The 21,586-nt window shown below is 41.4% G+C and overlaps 1 protein-coding gene across 4 annotated transcripts in view; it reads left to right on the plus strand.

The window, feature by feature from the left end:
* Nucleotides 1-21,586, plus strand: part of LOC115363648 (thyroid hormone receptor alpha) — a 147,047-nt gene that overhangs the window by 93,375 nt on the left and 32,086 nt on the right. For 2 of the 4 annotated variants that reach the window (XM_030057921.1, XM_030057922.1), the window contains exon 4: nucleotides 4,426-4,654. In XM_030057921.1, the coding sequence (XP_029913781.1) occupies nucleotides 4,599-4,654 (56 nt within the window). In that variant the 5' untranslated portion in view covers nucleotides 4,426-4,598. Of the gene's footprint in view, nucleotides 1-4,425; nucleotides 4,655-16,320; nucleotides 16,748-21,586 lie in introns of those variants that run through there. The other 2 variants (XM_030057923.1, XM_030057924.1) reach the window with 1 other exon arrangement.

Consider the following 21,586-nt stretch of genomic DNA (forward strand, 5'->3'; position numbering starts at 1 on the left):
AACAGTTATGTAATTGTACTGTGCTGGCCTACTCCAGAAGAGACAAGCAATCTTAAAATAGGTAACTCTCACATCCTTTGCGAGACTGGAAGACGGCTGCTCCGTGGCAGCTCACTGTCACTGTCGGGGTGAAACCTTGTATCTCCAAGATGTCAACTTTTCAGGAACTAAGAAAAGCAACATTGTTTCAAGCTTGATGACAATGTTATTTTTGGCAGTCTCCAGGGGGTTCTGAAAGGGTTTCATAAGCCTGAGGGGCTGGAGAGGTTTTCTTCACCCATAGAGGAGCATGTAATCCCTCAAATGCAGTGAATACACGAATGTCACCGAAACTGGAGTTTTCTGATTCACTTGGCTATATAAGTGCAGCCCCCATGCTGCTGTGACACTAACATGGGGTATAATGGATTTTTATAGGTCAGTAGACACCCAGTTATTTAGTATAAGTTTGGTGTTTGAGAATGCCTTTGTATTTAGTTGCAGCTCTCTATATGGCACATAGATATGTGCCATAACTATATATGTCACCCTTTACAGCTATTAGCAAGGTTTCTCCCCGATTCTCTTGATGATTTAAAGTGTGACAATCCCCCCAGTTTCACTCCCTCTCCTCCTGTCCAGCTATTTCGTAAGCTGTAATACAGTAGAAAGAGAGCGCAGCAGTGGAAAGGGAAGGATCAGGAGCAGCAGCTATTAATTCAAGCTAGACTTAAAGTGAAATAGGAACAAAACATCCATTGACGTTCACCTGCTTTTAATTTTTAACACTGGAAAAAAAGAGAAGTTGAAGAATGTTAGCCAGGGGGGAGTCCACCTCAATGGCAGGGGGATAATGGTTAGCATTTGGAGCATCCAGCCAGTATTCAGCACTCAGTAACGAGAAGAAGAAGAGCACACCTCTATTGTCCTACATAACATGGGGGGTAGGGGGAGTGAAATAGCTTTTTCAAAACTGGTAAACTATCGCTTAACTTCATGCTTCAAGATTGTTTGTAGTGCCAAAGTAACCCAGCCAACTAGAAAAGCTATATGACCCAAACTGTTGCACGGAGCTAGACTAGTGAGCCCAAATGCTAGATAGAAGAGGCTAGGTGACAGGGCTGTGGTTACAAGGGTATTTATTTAGGGAAAAGGAGAGATGGAGTGCAAAGCCGGGGATGAGCTGGGCTGAGGGGAAGACTGGGCCGTTGAGTAGAGCAGGACTGAACAGATTGAGGTCCAGTGAACTGGGTGTTGGGCAGATGAGGGTGAGACAAGATGAGGAGCTGAAGACACAGGCCAGAGTCAGAGGCAGATGGGATTGCAAGGGATCAGGAGACAAGGGTCAGGATAACAGCCAACAAGCAGAACTTGCAGAATTGCAAAAAGCAGGAAATGGCTTGAAACATAGCTGACTGAGTGAAGCAGAGACTACAATCTGGCAGAGCGGTGGTGGGTGTTTGTAGAAGACTGATTATGGAGATGGGATGCAGCTTGAGTTGTTCTGCTCTGAGTTCAGCACACCTGTCTCCACTCACACTCAGAGACACGCCCACAAAGGAAAAGAGCAAGAGAGAGCCACTGGTTGGGTCGCAGCAGGTTAGACAAGGGATGAATGGGAAGAAGAGGGACAGTCAGACTACATTCACACAATTTTGAAAGTGATATCCTGCTCTGTTTTTTTTTTTTTTTTTTTTTTTTTTCACAAATCTGATCTTTTAGGCTTGAACTGTTGACATTTATTTTTGTATGTGACCCATATCTGACATCAGTGTGAACACATCTTCACCATGACCCAACATTTACAACAAGCATGCTGCCGAACAACAAAAAATGGCATTTGCACAGTTAATCATCACAATGAAGATGAGAGTGCTGCAGCAATTAATTTCTTAAATTGTTTGCTGCGGTAACAGTAGTGTGGTGGCAGTCCGTCCGCTATTCAGGCAAAGAAGTGCTTTGACTGAAGCATCTCCCCTTATATCTATTAAATTTGCAACCTCCTGTCTCCCTGTCATTGTTGCTGTGATCATCCATATTTTGACGTGAGCATGCTTAGTGGGGGAAAAAAACTCATGAATTCTGATGTGAGCATTCACACAGGGTCACATTAGCAGAAATCAGTATCTATTATGTGTCTGATTTAGGACTACCCAAATCAGAATTGAAAATGTCAGATCCATTGCTGTTCACACTGGCATTAAAAATAAAAAAAAACTCAGATTTGTGTCATATTTAAGGAAAAAATAAATCTAGGCCACTTTCATTTGTCTGTCTGATGGTAGGTTCAGAGGGGCAGATACAACACAGACACTGACCAAGTGGCAGATTAACACAAAACTACCCAAAATAACAGAAACAACCCAACAAAATGACCCAGCAGTACTAACCAGAGTCAGTAGGTAGATGAAATGAGCGAGTGTATTTTTGGGTGCAGTAAGTGCATAGCCTTGCAAGTCTACCAGATGAGCCAGCAGCATTGCACTGGTATACTCACTTCAGCGTGGAATATCTTTGCTACATGGAGTTAAAATTTCAGCAGACACAGCAGACACATTTCTCTAGACAGAGCAACACTGTCGACAAATACCGAGAGAGTCGGCTGCCTCATTAAATAAATAAAGGAGATCCCTTGTTGAAAGATGTGAATTCCTAGACTGTTCCTGATAGCTGGTTTTCAGGTGACTGCTGTAGAAGAATTTCATTTGTTCAGTAGTGAGGGAAGACGCTTAAAACCCAAAGTCATGCTCCGAAAATGACGAGAACTTTTTGTCACGTTCCTCCAAGTGTCTGACCCTTTGGCCTGTTTCATGCCTTAATTCCCCCCAGAGCATGTTTTTTCCACAGACTTCACAGAGGTTTGTCTTACATTCACAATGCAATTTCTGTGTTTTGTTGCAAATCCTTTACCACACAACAATCCTGGGCCCAGCAGGAGAAATAGGCTGCAGGCAGACCTAATATACTATAAGCTACTTACAGGACCTCTGAAAGGGATTTAGGTAAATTGCACTCCTGAATTTTGATGTGTGCTTTTTCTGTTATTGCTCTGCGAAACAAAAGCTCACAGTTGGCCTCTGCAACTCTACAGCACAGTATAGTGAACAGTTGGAATATTTTTTAAAAAGACTAGATTTTAAACAAGGAGGCAGGCAGTAGGCAGTAGAAATGCGCACAGAAAATTATGGGCTATCACCAATAATTCTTAAATCAACATCATAAACAAGCGCAAAACTCTGCACTTCTGAATATTACATTGATTAGCCGATAACAACAACACAAGTAAAACAAGTTTTTACAAAAGCAGAACAGATTGGCGGTTGTTTGCAAAGCTATCTTAAGCATCTTAAGCTATCTCCTTGGGTCGATAAATTCTGCTAACATCTGAAAATAGTTCAATTGCTGTAAGAATTCAAGCAAGAACTGTGTGAAAAACTAAAGTTTATGAACTTGCTCAAGCAAACTGCATACCAGACATTTGAGTGACAAAGAATGAAAGTATTCCCATCCCATTCACTTATGTCGCAAGGTGGTGATTGGTATTTTGGTATTTATTTTTCAGTTCATTCTGTTGATTTTTGTCATGGTCACTGCGCCTACACTTGAAAAAAAGAGAAGTATGGATGATTAATTTCAGTGTATCCAGGTTTTGAAAACTTTGGCAACTGCACACAAAAGTTTGGAAATGCATTGTTGTCATTTTTGACCCTCTCTCAGTTCACATCTTTGAACCATTATTGTTGAGGAGAGTGACTTGAAACACACTGAAAAGCTTGTATCTCCAAGCGGCTTTTCCTTTATTTTGTGCATGTGTTTATCCAGTGGGTTTCATAAACTGAAGGGTAGCCTTTTCTCACGATAGATGACAGTGCAGTCCTTCCACTGAAGTTCTAACATGAAAATCACCAAAGTTGGAACTACTTTTTCCAATTTGAGAAGGCCAGTTAGGGACACAAACTAGGTCTGTACATTAGCATGCATATTACATTACGACAGGTCTCCTTAGTCCACTGACACTCAGCATTAAAGTAAGTGAGGTAAGGCCTAGCTGCAGGCACTGTGTTGAGCACTGACCAAAGTAATCAAATCCAACACAGAAATTAAAGTGTGGAGAAAGTATGGTATTCAGGAATGGAGAATGAGCAGGAACCCAGTGTATTTAAGTGGCGATGCCCATTTTCAGTGATGCAACCCTCTGGTTTCCCCCCTGGTTTTTCACAGGGGGCAAAACCAGACAGTTGGTATAATGTATTATGTAAGATGTTATATAATAGTATGGATTTTCAATGTAATGTACCTGCAGGAATGTTAATGTCACTCTCTGTCTGTGTCTGTCTCCTCTCTTCCTGTGTTTCTCTCTCTCTCTCTCTCTCTCTCTCCCTCTCTCTCTCTCTCTCTCTCTCTCCCCCTCTCTCTTTTTCTCTCTTTCTCTGTCTGCCCCTCCAGCTTCCTCCTGCTTCTACTGATGTTCCGCCCACCGTGCTCCTCCCAGCCAATCACTGCCCAGATCGGAAGATGGCCACCGACTGACGGCGCCGCCGGCGGATGCTGAGCAGGCTGGCGAGGTCGGGGTCCGCCTCACTGTCCTGTGATTGGCTGCTGGATGGTACTGAGGCTGAATGGAGCCAATGTCCAACGAGCAGGACACCAACTCATCAGAGGGAGATGAGAAGCGGTGAGAGAGGGAATGTGTGAGCATGTGTGTATGTGTGTGTGTGTGTGTGGATGCGATAAAATGTACATGTGCTTGTGTGTGCGTGTGCGTGCGTCTCTGTTTCTGCATGTGCGCGTGTCTGTGTGTGCATGTGTTTCCATCTTTGATGTAAACATGAAAGGAAAGAAGGGATTAACAGCGGATTTGACAGAACTGACAGATGAAAGAATGGCTGCAGGGATGGATGGATGGATGGCTGGAGTTGGATGGATGACTGCATACACTCATGGATGGATGGATGGATGAATATACTTGTGGATGGATGGATGAATGAATACACTCATGGATGGATGGATGGTTGAATACACCCGTGGATGGATCATGATGCTGCATAAACTCTGGATGAAGGGATAGAAGTCTGGATGGATCTCAGCGCCCAGAGGGATGAATGCTTTGAATGGAAGGACGCATGAAAAACGAAGAGCTGATTGAGTGGATGCATGGCTATACTGCATAAGCTGTATGGGTGGATGGAGGAAGGGATGGGTGGACGTCTCAGTGTCAGGATGGATGGAGGGAAGAGTGGAAATACAGGTGCAGATGTATGGATGGGTATCTGGATGTCTGGACAGGTGCATGGAGGGAGGGCTGCAGAGGAATGGCTCGTTACTTTGTTTTCGACAGAGGTAAAATGCGAGGCGAAACACTCAGTCACGCTGCCATCTGTGTTCTCTCTGTTCCTCCGGCACAGGAGCTCACGTGTGCGCACACACACACACACACACACACACACACACCACCCTCACCGCTTCACTAAATTCACAAAAGCTGGATGCAACAGACACAGAAATGAACACAAACACTGAGCAAGACAAATCCCACATTCTTCATCCAAGATGTTAGAGAGAAAAAGAAAGGAACAGCATGTGTGCACATGCATGTGTATGTATGTGTGCACTTGCACGTCTCCCTTTGATTGTATTCATACAGAACAACTTTTGCCCTGCACATCTAGAATATAAATATCTTTCACCCCAATTATGTCAGTGCAACTTCTACTCTTTCTATAATACTGTTGCTACCATTAAAATTACTACTGCCACCACCATAAGCACCACTACAACTACTACTAATAACAACAATAATAAGTAAGCAATAATGCACAATGAGGTGTTTCAAAAGACGGAATTAATAGACAAGGTGGCAGTAAGGAACATTTGTCGTTTGCCTGTGCCAAGTTACATTTCAGCCCACACTATTTTTATCGGAGTAATATCTGGAACAGCCTAGCAACAGAGATGCTACCAGCTGATTCGGGTTATTCAACTCAAGCCACACCATTGTAGACACTGTGAATTTGCCACAATGGATTAAATAGGACACATTTCTACACAAAAATGGCTCAGCTAGCTCAGAACTGGTGACACGCCAGGGTTAATTACTGGAAAATAATCACACAATAGCTTCGAGGCAGTCGGGATTTTAAAAACAGGTCGATTGTGGCTGTCTCAACACTAGCACAACAGGCTAAAACAGCTTTTTTTATTGATTTGTATTACTGTATTACTGCCGCTTATCAAGAAAAAAGACAAGGCAAGCCTAGTGTAGCCACAGTGGCATGAAGTGCTGAAATGGAACATTTTCTGCTCTGCAGTTTCATGTTCACTGGGTGCATGTTTATGTGTACGTACACCAGCAAGAAATTCCACAAGATTGACCATGGGGCAGAGATCACACTGCCAACCCACTGTTGGTCTCATCACTTCAGGGACAAAAGGATTCCAGCAACACTTGAAAAAAAGACTGTGCACTCTAGGTCTGAACACTTGAGCCACTAAACAGCCTCTCTGCAGTCCCTCCACTCTCCTGCAGGAAAGTGGAGCCCATCAGCAGTCGTGTGCAGTTCAGTCCCTGAACTTGGAAGTCATCTTCTCCCAGGCCTGCCCAATTAGCAAACCAGCCAGCCTGCTACCAAATAAACAACTAGCTCAAGATACTGTCATAAACCATAATATCCATCCGTGAATAGAAGCAAACACACACCAAATAATAAACTAGATAAAATTATAATTTACTTTTGTGAAAAATATGGAAATAACAAGGAGGCTTATACATAATCAGGAAAAGAAACAACTACATAACGGGACACTTTGATGGCACCGTTTGCATCTTTTGTTTTGCGAATTTATTATTCTCTGAGCATCCACCTTGAATGCAAACTCCTTCCATCCACGACTCTTGCTGTGTTTGCCACCGCTCATCTTTCTTTTTGTTTGTCTCTTCTTCAGTGCACACTTGAGTGTAAATCGTATGTATACTGCCCCCATCAGTTCCGGAAGAATATGTATGGGAATTTCCCAGTTTGGGATCAATAAAGTATACCTATCTATCTATCTATGTTATGGACCACTGAAGACTAAATCTAAAAAAATACTAAATCTAAATAGAAAAATGGGTACCGACGTATTTTTGGACCATTGGCATCGACTTGGTACTGAAGTATGAGTTCTTGTGATAGCCCTAGTCCCAATACACAGTTTTAATAGACATCCTGCAGCCATTCAAGTATCCACTGTGGCTGTAGAATAACAACAACAACAACAACAACAACAATAGGAGCATCCACAGCTAGAGCACAGAGGACTCATACCAATAAACTTTTTTTTTCTTTTTTCTTTTTTTTTTTCAGTTTTGCAGCGATTCCAAGCCCGTTTTCACTTCTCTGTTCTGTTCAAGCAGCTTTTTCCATTTCAGCAACACCTTCATTTCCATTTTTCAACATTTTTTTGATGTCTTTTCCAACTGGGTCTGGATTCTGGATGAGAATAAACATTTTATTCTAGGCTAACAAGTTGTTTTTGTGTGTGGTCAGAAATGTGCCTACATTGTATGTGAGTGACTGTCCATGTGTGTGTGTGTGTGTGTGTGTGTGTGTGTCTTCATGTGCATCTATATCTGCATCTATATCTGTCTATTTATCTATCTACATATATGTGTACACACACACACACACACACACACACACACAGCCACACATATATGTGTGTGTGTGTGCGCGCGCGGATTAGTGGAGTGGAGGGAGATGGATTAGGAGCAGTAAGGGCAGATGGAGCCACAGAAAGCAGAGGACAGATCAGGACACATCAATATGTCACGCCAACCAGGGACTGTCTGTATGTGTGTGTGTGTGTGTGTGTGTGCGCGCACATGCATGTGTGTGTTTTACAGGATGTCATTGAGCATGCACGTGTACTTATGAGCACTGCCTCATGCCCTGACCCCTCCTCACTGTGATTTCTGAGTCACCGAGCGCTCTAAAAACACACTCACACAGTCTTTCACATACACACACACACACACACATATATATATATATACATGTTCTCTGTCTCTCCCTCTCTCTCTCTCTGTCTGTCTCTCTCCCTTTATCTTTCTTTCTTTGTCTCTTACACACACAGAAATACACATATAGACACTGATGCAGAATTTACATCGCCTAGAGCTGTGTGTGTTTGTGTCCCCGTGTTGCGTCTGTTGGAGTGTTTTTCTTTATTTTGTTTACTTATCTTTTATTTCACCAGGTAAGACATTAAGAACACATTCTAAGACTTTAAGCGAATGAAATATTTAACATAGATATAGCTGGAACGTCCGTGGTCTACTTTATAGTGTGTAGCTGTACTGTAGCTCTAACTAAAGCTGGCTCTTGCTCGTCTGATTTCTACCATGCTGCCTGGTGTACGGCTCACACCACATTTCCTTCATGCAGGGATCTGGGGCTGTGTGCTGCCTAAATAATGCGTACTGTAATTTCCCTAAGCACTGTGCATAGCAAAGAGCTTTACACAGGAATGAACACAAATGATTATGCACAGAGGCCAGTGCTTACAGATTTTCTCTTTCCCAGCATCCAATAAATGGCAAATTATATTGTATTTGAGCAAAAGGCTCAAGTTTCGGGCCAGTGAATCTGATAAGCGGTAGTTGTTCCACCTTTATGTATAAGCCTTCAAACAAACCCAGTGTAGATTCACCTTACCTCACTTGTACACGTTGATAAGAGGGCAAATTCAAGCTGTAAATTCAAAGCAGTAGTGTTAACAAAGTGCACATGTAACTGGGCCGATAACATTAGTAGTGTCAGTTGTTACTTCCGAGGGGACTGATTTTCATGAAGGACTAGCAGCTTAGGTGAGAGACGTCTTTTGAATAAACGAGCGTGCAACTCAAAGTAGACTCTGTGCTCGGGTTTCTCTTATCACCGAGGTTTAAATACATCCGCTCTGTTGGGAAGCTACAGAAAGCGAATGGGTATTAAAGTCGAAAACACTGCTTCTCTCCATGGATATCTGGCTAGCTAGCTGTTTACAGTTAGCTGTTTGCCTCAGTTGACTCGGAGCAGATATGGTTTATGGCCATTGCTTTGTCCATGGAAAAGTAATCAAAGTGTTTCCGGCACTACTGACGCCACCTTCAAAATGTGTACTGCATATACAGGTAGGCTGCTGGTCCAGTTGCTGCCTGAACTGAGCGTGCTGAATAAAAATTGTCCAAATCTGTTGTTGTTTTGGGCCAGTCAACACTCAGCACAAACATACATTGTGTTTGTTAGAGCCTCATGTGGAACACAGTACACAACAATTTACTAAGGCTGTTTGCCAGCCGGGCTCTAAGTTTAGCCTACCGTATTTACCTGCCTGTCATCCCTGCGACGCACAGTGGTGTTTCTACAGTGACATAAAAGTGAAGTAGCTGATGTCAAGCTTACAGGTCTTAATCAAGAAGCCAGTTCAAAGATGGCTGATCTTTGAGACTCCTATTTATAGCTCTGAGGTATTTGACGCTTATAGTTTATGTATGTTTAACACTAATGAAGCATTCTTACTGTGAGGTACCTCACAGTAAGGAGTATTGTTGATAGTATTGTTGATGGTATTATTATTATTAGTAGTAGTAGTAGTCTTATTTTACTGGAATTGGACACTGATGGATGGCAGACGCACGGCTCATCAAGCTCATTATCGTTCAGCAGTGCCCTCATGGGGTGCATCATTGCCATATAATCCTACAATCAAAGTATACGCTTTTTATCATCCCCCTCTGCCCATTTTGATGCATTTCACTGCAGTGTAAAGACTCTGATTTGAGTGTATTTACATTTGTGCACTAATCAGAGACAGCAGATAAGCATTTCCATAACAAACAGAAATGCTCTCTTCCTGCCACCCACCCAGCCCCCATGTAAACGTGTACATGAAACAGATGATAGCAGAGGCTCTGTAGCTAGCTACATTAAAAATGAACAGCTAAGTGTTTGGTCACTAGTGGCACTAGTAAGTAATGCACCCCAAAAAAGCAACAAAAACAAAAAAAGCATGGGTGGCTAGCAACTAGTTTGTTTGTTTGTTTTCGTTTTTTGTATACAAATAATGGCCTAAATTATTTTGATTTAGCAAACCCATGCTTATCTTTAAGTTGAATTTTTGAGCTGGAAGTCTTCAAAATGAGGCTTGTTCTTCTTACTTGACGTGTCATTTAGCTTGTCTAGCTTGTTAACACAATTACCACAGCTAGTCCAGCTGTTTTAAGTTGTGTTTGAGCCCACTAGCGAGCTTTACGTTGCAGTAAAAGATGTGCCAATGCATGAAACACCTGCAGTTTAGGGGCAGCACTTTTTCTTCCATTCAAATGGAATCAGTGTATTTTTTAAATGTTGTTGAAGGCAATACATTTCTTCAACATAGTCACTGTGGTCTAACAGCAAACTCTGTGTTTGTAGCAGTGAAATTATGAATGCAAACAAACCATTTTTTATACATGGAAAACTCTGTTGTTCATCTTAATAGGGTCTGTCCCACTCCTCCATCTGGCAGGCCTCTCTGTCCTGTTCTCTTTTTGTTTCAAAGCTGCGTCCTCAGATAACCTCCACTGCAGTTGTGCACTGAATTTAATAGCTGAAACAGCAGAAGTAACGACAACAACAAAAGCTACTGTATTCATTCATAATCCTCTTGGCCATTTGACCTGCTGAAGTGTGCGTCGAGGAGAACTGAGGAATGGGGGTTTCATTCCAGGACGTTAAAGACCCCATTATAAGGTGGAGAGTGCTGCCCGTTATTTATTATGCCATATTCCAAGGATGAGGGGCAGTTGTATCCTGTCAAATGTTAATGTTTTTGAAAGCAAAAGAAAATAGGTTCAGAAATGTCAAGATTTTGTTTTCATAAAATTAGCTTATCATACCACTCTGGATATCTGCAAGTAACTCACTGGTATATCTATGGATACCTCATTTTGAAATGAAAGCCTTTGAATATTTAATATGCTGTTTTCATTTTCTCTCAGTAATTGTTTTAAATATTTTATATCATTGTTATATTGAAGAAATAAAACAGGGTTTCTGTTTAGCTTTGCTCCTCTTTTTAAGCAAAGCACATTATACAGTGTAATGGTACAATATAGCAGAACATAATGAAGGTGTGCTTTACAAATGGAGTCTGTGGTTATTATTTATCTTGTTACCACTGGAAATGAAACAGAATTCAATAATCAATAATCTAATCATAGTGTTCCACTGTCTATACACGACCACATGACTATACTTGACCTCTCAAAACTCACACATGTGCGTGCACACATACACAAACAGAGACACACAGACACTCACAATAGCATTCAATTTAACCCCTGGCTACATGTGACCAGACAGTGGCTTGGCCTATTATTGTCATGGTTTCAGGCAGGATTTCTTCCCAAAGAGCTGTTTAATGCCAAGATAATTTTAGCATGACAGTCACCATGTGCATAGGGACCATGTGCACTTTAAGTTAAAGTAAATTAACAAACACAAAATCTTTCAGTTCATAGGTTTTTGTTCTTGACAGAAAATTGGCAGTCCCCTCTGTTTAATATGTTTATGAAAGGCTGAACATCTACACCTGGCTGAATATCTAATATATTTTAAAAGGTCTGAAATGCCTATGCTTATAACCTCTTGTTTATTTTCACATGGTGATTTCAAGTAAAAGTGGAATAAAATCTACTGCAGATGTATGGCAGGGTCAGCTTGGGGTTATATTTTTTCAGAATCAGAATCAGAATTTTCTGAGGGGAAATTTTGCCATATAAAGATATGTTTAGCCACTTGTTTTTGTTAGCTTTAATAAGGTAAAGGTTCCTAATCACAGTTTTGTGTGTTTCAATCAGTCTGATAGCTTGAGGTGAAATTCCGGCGATGCTGTCAAAAGAGATTCTGCTCTTTCTTTAGTGATTGTGGTCAGTGTTTTCTAATACCAACGCAGTTGCAATTTAAGCCTTTTGTCAGCTTTATTATAGGACATTTGCATCTACATAAAAGTTTTGTGAATATTGTGCTTGCTTGACTGTATTATTTTCCTGAATCTTTCGTCAGCAAGGTTTTGTGTTTGCCAGTGTTTGTCTAGTGACAGGATATCTTCACATCAATGATCAGTTTCCATGAAATTTGTTGGACAGATTGGCCTTGGGCCGAGGAACAGTTCATTAGATTTCGGTGGTGATCTGGACTGGGGGTTTCCACTCTTAGACTATTATTTTTTCAGCCATAACTGTAAAACTAGTGGGGATAGAGGCCTGACTCCAAATCCCAAGGGTGTTTACAGAGTCAGGAAATCAATGTAGCTTAAAATTTGAGTAATAGGAACGAGGCAGTTGTTGTTTAACAGCAAGTTGGAGCCTTATTAAGCATTTGCAGGAGTTAGTGCTGTCTGAATACCTACTAGTTTTTATTGGTTTTCAGAGCGACGATTATGCTATTCATTTATTATTTAAAAGTCAAACATAATTAAATATTGGTTTGTGTATTTTAAATAAATACTTTAGAAGATGTTCTGAGATATCTGCTCTTGTGGGTTTATGCTGTAGCACGAAAAACCACTTTTTGATTATGGGAAGCAATGGAATTAATTCCATCGTTTAACTTGGATATGCAAAGATATAATCATGCATAACTTTTGAACCACAAATGATAGAAATATTAGGTTTGGATCATAATTTTCTTTTTCTTTGCTGTGCCCAGAAGTTGGTATAAGTAGTTTAGTCCTTCCATCAGTCTTTGCCTCAGCTCAGATCTCAGTGCAGCAGACTGTCATGAAGAGAGCTGAGTTCAAGTCTTGGTTTGGCAAATGATGCACACTGGGTTTGACTTTTGATCCCAGCAAACGCAGAATGAATATATTAGGCTGTTTAAAATGTTCCCCTTAAAAGGCATCATTTTCCACCAGTATATGATGAAACAATTTTGCTCTCACACCAAAATTAGTCTTTTAGTTTGATGACATTGATTGATGCACTACACGGTCAATAACAGGCGTAATAAGCTTAACAAGGACAAGGTGACTTCAGGCTGCCACAAACACAACAGCCCACCAAAGCAATTTGCGCTGATGTTGTTAACAATCAATTGTTTGATGGATGCATTAACAAAATTAGAAATGTGTATATTGTGTATATGTGTATAATATTGTTTCATTGACTCCTTGGTTATACAGTAAATGGGTTTAAGTCTTTGTTTAGCATGCCACATTACCGCAGTAGGTCTTGCTGTGCTCCTGTAGTGAGTTGCCAAATGCTCAAAGCTGGGGTGCATTCAGTAAGCACTAAGGATGTTTTCATCTTTTTTCTTTGCTTAGAAAGTCGTCCTGCTAAAAGGGACCCAGAGAAGAAGAGAAGTTTGTGGCAGGATGCAGGCCAAGGGTGTCATGAGTACATGTGGTTCCAGAGGCAGTTTGTGTAACCGCTACTCCATCCTACAACATAGCTGTCTGAAAATGGGTGCTTTACACATGACAGCGGCATTTTGGTCAACTGAGCATTGTTGCCCTGTAGGCTGTCCTGTGCTGTACTTCACCGTGGTTCAAACCATGAGGCCTGAGCATCCTGAGGGGACTATAAACATCTCTGGCTAGCCACATGGTTTTGTAAAAAATGGAACAAAAGATTCAACAAACAGATTGAGTAAGGACTCCTTACAAAATGAGACAACATTCACATTTAAAGTGCGGATATTTTGAGTGTTAATTATGGCCGCGAACCCTATCACTTAAATCTAAATGTTTAATGAAAGATGTATGATAGTTACAGTGTAGCAATGAAGTCTTTTTAGCTTTTACATGTTCCACAGTAGCATGGTGGCAGGGTGGATGCGTGTGCAGAGAGAGTGTCCTGCATCCAAAAAGTCACTCAATGTGTCCAAAAACAGCCATGCGACCTTAGGCGAGACATTGCTCACTCATTGCATGCCACTCTGGATAGGAGCATCAGCTACATGCCTAAAATATACATGTGAAATGAATGCCTTGGCTTCTTTTTCTTCAAAACAAGGCTCTCAGTGCTGTTTTTTTTTTTCTGTACTGAGTGACGCATCTGACAAATAGCTGATGCTGTAGAACCTAGCTCGAGGTGTTGCTAAAACTGTCAGTGCTTGGTTGAGGCTTGACAAAAGGCTGACATCGTCAGTGAAAATGAAGTGATAAGAAGAGAGGAGAAGTGGGGGTTAGATGAGATAAAAGAAGCGAGGCATAAGAAGACAAAGAAGGGAGGAAATATGTTGAGAGACATTGCAGAGCAGAGATAAAGAACTGGAGAGTTGAAATTCAAAATAAAATTTCCACCATTTGAAAAGAATGACACTTTCTTTACAGCAGAAGCCTGCTTGCATCAAAGCTAATGCCTATTCTTGATGTTATTCTCTTACAAAACAGAAACAGTTTAAATGTTCAGTTCAACATTAAGTGACCATATATAATGGTTTAGGGAGAGACCTTTCAAATGGAGAGGAGGGAAAAGGGCAGCAGAGAGAGAAGGAGATGTGAGAAGGAGAGGAGAGCTTGTTACAAATCTTGTGCAACCATTACAGAAGTTCTTCTTTTTATTGCATGGATGCCAAACTACTGCAGAGCTTCTGCTCCATCCCCAAGGGGAAAGATCAAGTTTTGTTCTCATTTCAGCCCATCAGAAGACACAGCAATGGTCTGCCAGCTGCACGGTTGCATGGGAAACATCAGAGTTTGAGAGAGTGAGACTGCAAATTTGGTCCTACTGTCATGGGCATTCATACCGAAGCCCAGGTCAGATGTCAAAAAAATGATGTTCAAACCCAACAGTGGTGATGGAGGAAGACATCAGGATGCACTGTCACAAATCAGCAACACCATCAGAGAGGCAGCACTATTCACCAGCCACCTCATCTGAATGATACAGGGTTTAGTGTGTGAGTACATGACTGGAGATATCCAGAACTCTCCTCCCATTGCAGATGTTGCATCAAATTCGGCCCATGGCACCTCCACGAGGCTCAAGAGGAAGTTCTGTTGTCCCAGATCCATCACATTCCACTCTCGCTCCGCTCCAAACACAACTACAAACTTGTGCTGCATTTAGGTTCAACCCTAGTTCCTTGGTAATTTCTGAACTCACTGTTAGTGAGTCTCAACTGTTAGACTAACAGGCCAGGCAACCCTGATGGCTTGAAACATCTCACTTACCAGATCAGAAACCAAACTCAGCAAATCATGCAAATTAGCAAAAACAATTCATGCCAAGGTCTGACTCATAAGTGTTAGTCATAAGACAGATTTTCCTGCTTTGGCTGACTTTGTTCTTGGCTACAGCAGTCATAGCAAACAATATATCAGCTTATGTGCTACAAACAGTTCAATGTGTCAACATGCTAAAAAACATCAAAACAAATAAGACTCAACAACAGCTTTAATTAGAGAAATACATGAAGGGAGGCTTTTACAGTTGTTACCCATCCACATCACACAGTGGCACATATAATGTAAATAATGTGCTTAAATGGGGAGAGGCAAAGCCAACACAATTGCTGTCCTTTTAGCCATGCTCCCCAAGGGTCGAAAACTCAGTCATGTTCATTTTGTATCCAAAAGCAACTATGGCCTCTCATTTCCCGGTTGAGATTTCATGCGTAGCAAAACAGGATAAAAGTCCAGTCAAACTGATGAGACACCAAGCTTCTCTCAGTCCTCATAAGACTTCAGTCAGCTGTGCAGGGCAATCTGCATCAGCCTGCTATTATGTGATTGGGTTCACAGTAAAGGCTAAGTGAGTTTAGATATAGATTGAGATTTTTCTCTCTCCTGGGAGGCAAACGATAAGAGAGCAGTTCTTTCCAACCAAAAGAATGAATGAAAGAGAGAGAGGGAAAAGGCAGAAAGAAAGAGAGAGAAGGAACAACAAAAAATCAGGAGGGATGGAAGTTGGCAGTGATGGAGGGCAACAGAAATAGAAAAATAGTGGGGTGTAGAACAATTCAGAGATAGACAAAAAAAAAAGGGGAGGGGGAGCAATTCAATTGAAAAAGAGAGGAAAGTGAGAAAAAGGGGCATGGCTGTGCTTCATAGACCAGAGAAGAGTCAGAAGAGGTATCCTGCATTGACAGAGACTGTGTCACCAGGGGAGGGATTACACACGCTGAAACACAGACAGCAAAAGAGACAGACACAGATGGAGCGAGAGAGAGAGAGAGAGAGAGAGAGAGAGAGAGAGAGAGGGAAAGAGAGAGAGAGAGAGAGAGATGGAGAGGAAGAGAAAGTGAAAGCTGGAAGGGGAGGGCCTGCATGTGGACGCTAGCAACAGGAAGAGAGCGAGGGAGGGAGGGGAGTCGGGAAATAAACAGTGTAGCCATTCTCAAAACAGCCAGTCTCAAGCAGGGAGCTGCTATCGCCTCAGCTGACACCAACAGCTCTAGACTTTACTTGACTCTCTTGTACATTACCGACTTCACAGCTCACTGGAAGGCTTCATTATTCAGTGCAGGAGCAGCTGAGGGTTTAAATTCCTCCACTTAGAGGATTATAGATCAACGAAGGCAGCAGCTATCGACACTCACAGGCCTGAATAGTCAGCTCTTGAAGAACTGGAACTACAACAACACTCTGTTAGCACTCAAAGAAGACTTAATGAGACTTGTGTCTAGACTGAACTAGGGGAGAGCCTTCTGCGTGGAGATTTTACTCAGACGACAGGAATATCTGTTGTGTATCTGCAACGCATCTATTGAAATTTCTGCACAGTCACAGACATGCATGTTTTGCAGCCGTACTGCATCAACAGGTTGGTGTGTGTGTGTGTGTGTGTGTACATATTTATTGGTACATGTGTTCTTTGTCCATGGGTGTCTGAGTATTATATATGTATGTATACACATATACATACATACATACATAAAGTGTTATGTGCGTTGCAGGTGGGCATGTACAACTGCTCACATCCATGTTCCCCTCAGTATGTTGACAACAGATAAAAGTAGAGCATTCTCAAGTGTGAGGTGTGTGTATGGAATGCAGTTTGAAACACTTGGCTGCTATTTAAACCAGCTGGGTGTTTTCAGCATCCTTCATCGTATCCTCCCTCCGCGCAGTTTCGAAACAAATGACATCAACCTGAGGCAGTTCTCCACAGTTAGCCACAAACTGTATTTCCAAGTGATAATCACACTTATCTCCTTTATATCTGAACAAATTGCTCTGAGTTCTTTGCACTCTCAAATAAGATGCACCCGGTCATTCACATGATTCTTGAAAAACTGTAAGAACTAGTTTGAAGGCAACATGCTTTTAATCTTATTTATTAGCTTGGAAATTCCTCCCAAATCAAACTTAGGGTAGTATATGCAGTTGTGTTCGCTTCTCTGAGGTCACTGAGGTCTCTGCTGATCGTGCCTGAGAGAGTAAATAGAGTGGGTGGGTCTGTTATCTGGCAATCACATGTGATAAATATGCCTTTCCTGTGCTGCTGCTTAAGTGCTGATTTTTGTTTTGTTTGTTTCTTTGTCTCTTGATTATGCAGCATTTTAGCCCTTCCCACAATGCCTTGCTTTGTTCCAGTCACAACTCAGCTACCACTACAGATTGTAAAACAGTTAAATGTGAACACATTACTTGAATATCCATGATTCACTCAAAGAGGACTGTAACTTCAATTACTCTAAGTTAAAGGGGTAGATCACCCATTTTGAAAAATGACCCCCAACAGCTGTTATGCAGGACAGTAGTGGTGCTGTCTTCCTCTCATTGTTCTGGATACTGTCTGGATGCTCCAAATGCTAGCTGTTAGTCTCCTGACACTGAGTTGGACTTCCCCCCAGCTAATATTTTTAAAAATCACTGCCTCATTTCACTCAAATTGTTACATAAACAAAGTTTGTGTTTGATGTGTAGCCGACTTTTTACAGCCTGAAATGGTTTGACAAATATTAATCATTTAAAAATACATATATCAAAGGTGAAATTATTTTCTTGTGCAGTCTAACATCTCTGTGCTGGTCCTCAGTTATAACGGTGGCTGGCAGGTGTCTGAAGGGTTTGAGAAACAATTTCAACATTGCAATAAAGGGGTGCTGAAGAAAAGAAGAGGCTAGCCAAAACATTACTTGCCAGCTTTTTTTTACTTGAGAAAAAGTTGTTGCCTTTATCTTGCAGCATGCATACATGTGTTCAGTCAAGAGAAAAACCATAGCAAAATCAAGCAGTTTACTTCAGTCTCTGTGGTGGCTACTGCTGCTCTGCAATGCAGTGACACAGGAACTTTAGAAGTTACCATAAAGTTACATCCAGGAAGCACTCAGTCACAATGAGAGGAAGAGAGCACCACTACTTTCCTACAGAACAGCTGGAGGGGAATTGAACTAATATTATTTATTCAAAATGGGTGAACTATTCCTTTAATGGTAATTCAACTTTCATTTATAAGGTGGAACTGTCTGATGAAGGTAACATTCACTCCAACTCATTTGCATTATGCTCTTTTATATAAAGACAACATTCTCTTTCGTACAAGTGAACAGTAGTGTTTGACCAGATCATCCAAGGATTTTAGGAAGGGCTAAAATATACTACTGGTTTCATACTCTTTGCTGACTTGTTGAAGCTGTCATTATCTTTGAGCTGAAGCGCTCCAGAAGCAGGTACGGTATGGTCTGCCGCATGCGTGAGGAAGAACTCCAGAAAAACAATCATTCGCTCAAATATTTCTTGGATTGTGGATTTGAGTTGCATAGAGGACCTGAGTGTACTTAAACTGGATATATGTCCATTATGAGTCATAGCACAAAGCCAGAAACTTATTTCATATGGTTTGCTTGTAAGAATGGACACTTAATGGACTGTTTTACACTCTTAAAATGTGACTTTAAGGAAGACTTGAGGTGGAAAAACCAATCTACCTATCCTCCATCCCCATGAGTAAGAAGCCGCCCAAATTCTATGCTGAGCCTGTTAGCCGAAAATTGAAGGTGAGAGCGTGGATGTGGGTGTGAAGCTTATGTGCAAATCCACCAAAAATCAATTAATGCACCGTTTTATATGGGGAATAGTGTCTCCTCACCTTTTAATGGTGATTGTATGAATCCATAGTGTACCTCTTAATAAGTTGAGACACTGACATATACTCCATAAAGAGTATTATTAAAAACGAAAAACAAGCCAGCGCTGAAACATTAAGATTTTTTGTGTGCTATTTATGGTTGATCACTGACTGGAGCTGATAGTTTCCCACCATGTTACTGACGGGCTGGCCATGTGCATGGCGATAAAATTAATCAGTTTGCTCAACCGTGAAGAGCAGCGAGAACTGAGAGACCTCACAGGGTTTCCTTTTTTTTCGGCTGGAAGAGGAGAGTGGATTTGACATCCCCCAAAAAAAATGAGGAGGAGGGAGGAGAAAGGTGGAGCTGGTGCTGTGCTTTCTGCCATGCTGATAGACACAAAAAAGGGAGGGCGAGTGTTTGGTATAATCCAAATCTGCCAAAAGGAGCAGATGCAGACTATCCTGCGAGAGCGAGAAAAGAGGAAAGATGGAGAATTATAGGAACAGACAGAAGGATTGAGTGAGGGAATTAGAGTGTGTGTGTGTGTGCATGTGTGTGTGCGCGCTCGTGCATGTGTGTTTCTGCGCACGTGCTGGTGCATGCACGTGAACCATTCGCGTCGGTATGATTCACTGAGCTTTTGAGTAATCGAAAGAGACATTTAAGCCATTAGTTATGCTACGGTCTAAATTATCTATATATTTTTAAAGTGGGTTATGTGATTGAAAGAGAAAAAAGAGGGCATTCAGGCACAAGGAAACAGGGACATGAATTCAAAAGGACAGCGGCAGAAAGAAGACATCATATGGAAGGGGAAAATTGAAAGAGACTCGAACATCCTTCCAGGTGTAGCTGTTATTGAGACAATTTATCTGCAGCCAAGTGAACTTAAACTGTGCACACACACCACCGGCAAGTCAAGAAACCATTTGGCAGGAGTCCATTCACTTTCTGTAGAGGATGTTGACCGTAGTTTCCTAATTTCCTTGTTTGTCGTTTGGCTGCAGCTGCACCCATTTACCAACATCATCCAGGAGCAGCCAGTCACGTACTAGTACCCCTACAGTATATGTCAAACTTTATAGTTGCAACACTTTCAGGCATTATAGTAATGCATCACTTCACTCCAATTGGTCACCAGATGGTAGTGTGGCACTTAATGTAGGGATAGTTTGGCCACTGGAAAACCTATCCATGAAGCCGATGCAAAACTCAGAAGCTGAATGCTATTCCAAATGTCTTCTGGACATATCATCTCCAGGTTGGGGATGAGAGAAAATGGCTCAAAAATCACAATGTGCCACACATACTGAAAGAAAATCTAATGTGGGAGAGATTCAGCAAAAATATATTATCCTTATCAGCCAGTCCTGAGAAAAACATGCTTGGTATTGGCCCCATAAGTCTACATCACATAATCTCCAATGGTGCTGTGGTTGTTAGCCATATCTGTACAGAACTAAAGTTGGGTCAGGCTGCATGAATTCAGTCCAATTTTGACATAATTTCTGTTGTGGACAACAAATTTCCAGTATTGTGCTTGAATATGAAGATGATGGATGATGGACATGTTCTAAGAGCTGAGATTTGTGTCCCACAACACCTTAAAGTCTAGCAAGTCACATTTATTTATGTATTTATTTATTTGTCCACTTGCGTGACAAGTCCTCCAGTGTCCTTCTTTCATACTTTTAACTTTCTGAGCCTTGTTCCGTGCTCACCTGTGGCTATCACATCAGATTGTGAAAGACGGCATGTGCTGATTGGTGAGGGTCAAATGTGTCGTGTGGCTTCTCTCTCTCGGCCAAGACATGGCAAGAATTTATGACACCATGAACGCCTGATGTGACATGGAGACCATCATGACAGACAGAAATATCCTGTAGTCCGATCCCAGCATAAACCAGTGAACACTACCGCAGCTGATATCACCAGACAGTTCCTGCTGTCTTGCTGAAGGAGTGAAAACCTGGAGAGTCAGCCATAACTCAGGAATGGATTCCTATGGTTTCGAGAGGACATTGTTTCTAGCAGGAGGAAATAAAGTTGGGAAATACATAAATAAAAGGAATGAACTGAGTCAGCACCATTAGCAGCAGTGTGATAGCAAAAGGCTTTTGTAGCTTAAGTTAAAAAAGGGTTGATTTGTAAGTTTGATTTGTCATAGTTATTGTACAGAGATTTTTGTCGTTTTTTAATCCCACGCAAATGTACCATGCCAGTCATTTTTTGCGATTTTTCCAGTGCAAATTACCCGCTGTATCTTACTTTCAAGTGAATCGAACCCTCAGTAAATGCAGCCATAATTTGTTTTTAAAGAGCATGATTGCTTTTTGTTTTCTTGTCTAGCTGTACAATTACAACCTCTCTCCTGTTATGGAAAATGGAGGCAACTGTGGAATCTATAGAGAAAGATTCAGTGCCTTTTCAGTGCAAACACCACAAACTTTATATTCTTGTTGCTAAATGAGAAAGTGATGAATTGTAAAATGCTGACCTACTTGTATTTGGGGAAGCAGTGATTATAGCAAATGTCATTATCCAGTATTAATGTGTATAACTCATTGATTGCATATGGTCCCCTC

This window comes from Myripristis murdjan, chromosome 8 (genome assembly GCF_902150065.1).
Source record: "Myripristis murdjan chromosome 8, fMyrMur1.1, whole genome shotgun sequence".
NCBI lineage: Eukaryota > Metazoa > Chordata > Actinopteri > Holocentriformes > Holocentridae > Myripristis > Myripristis murdjan.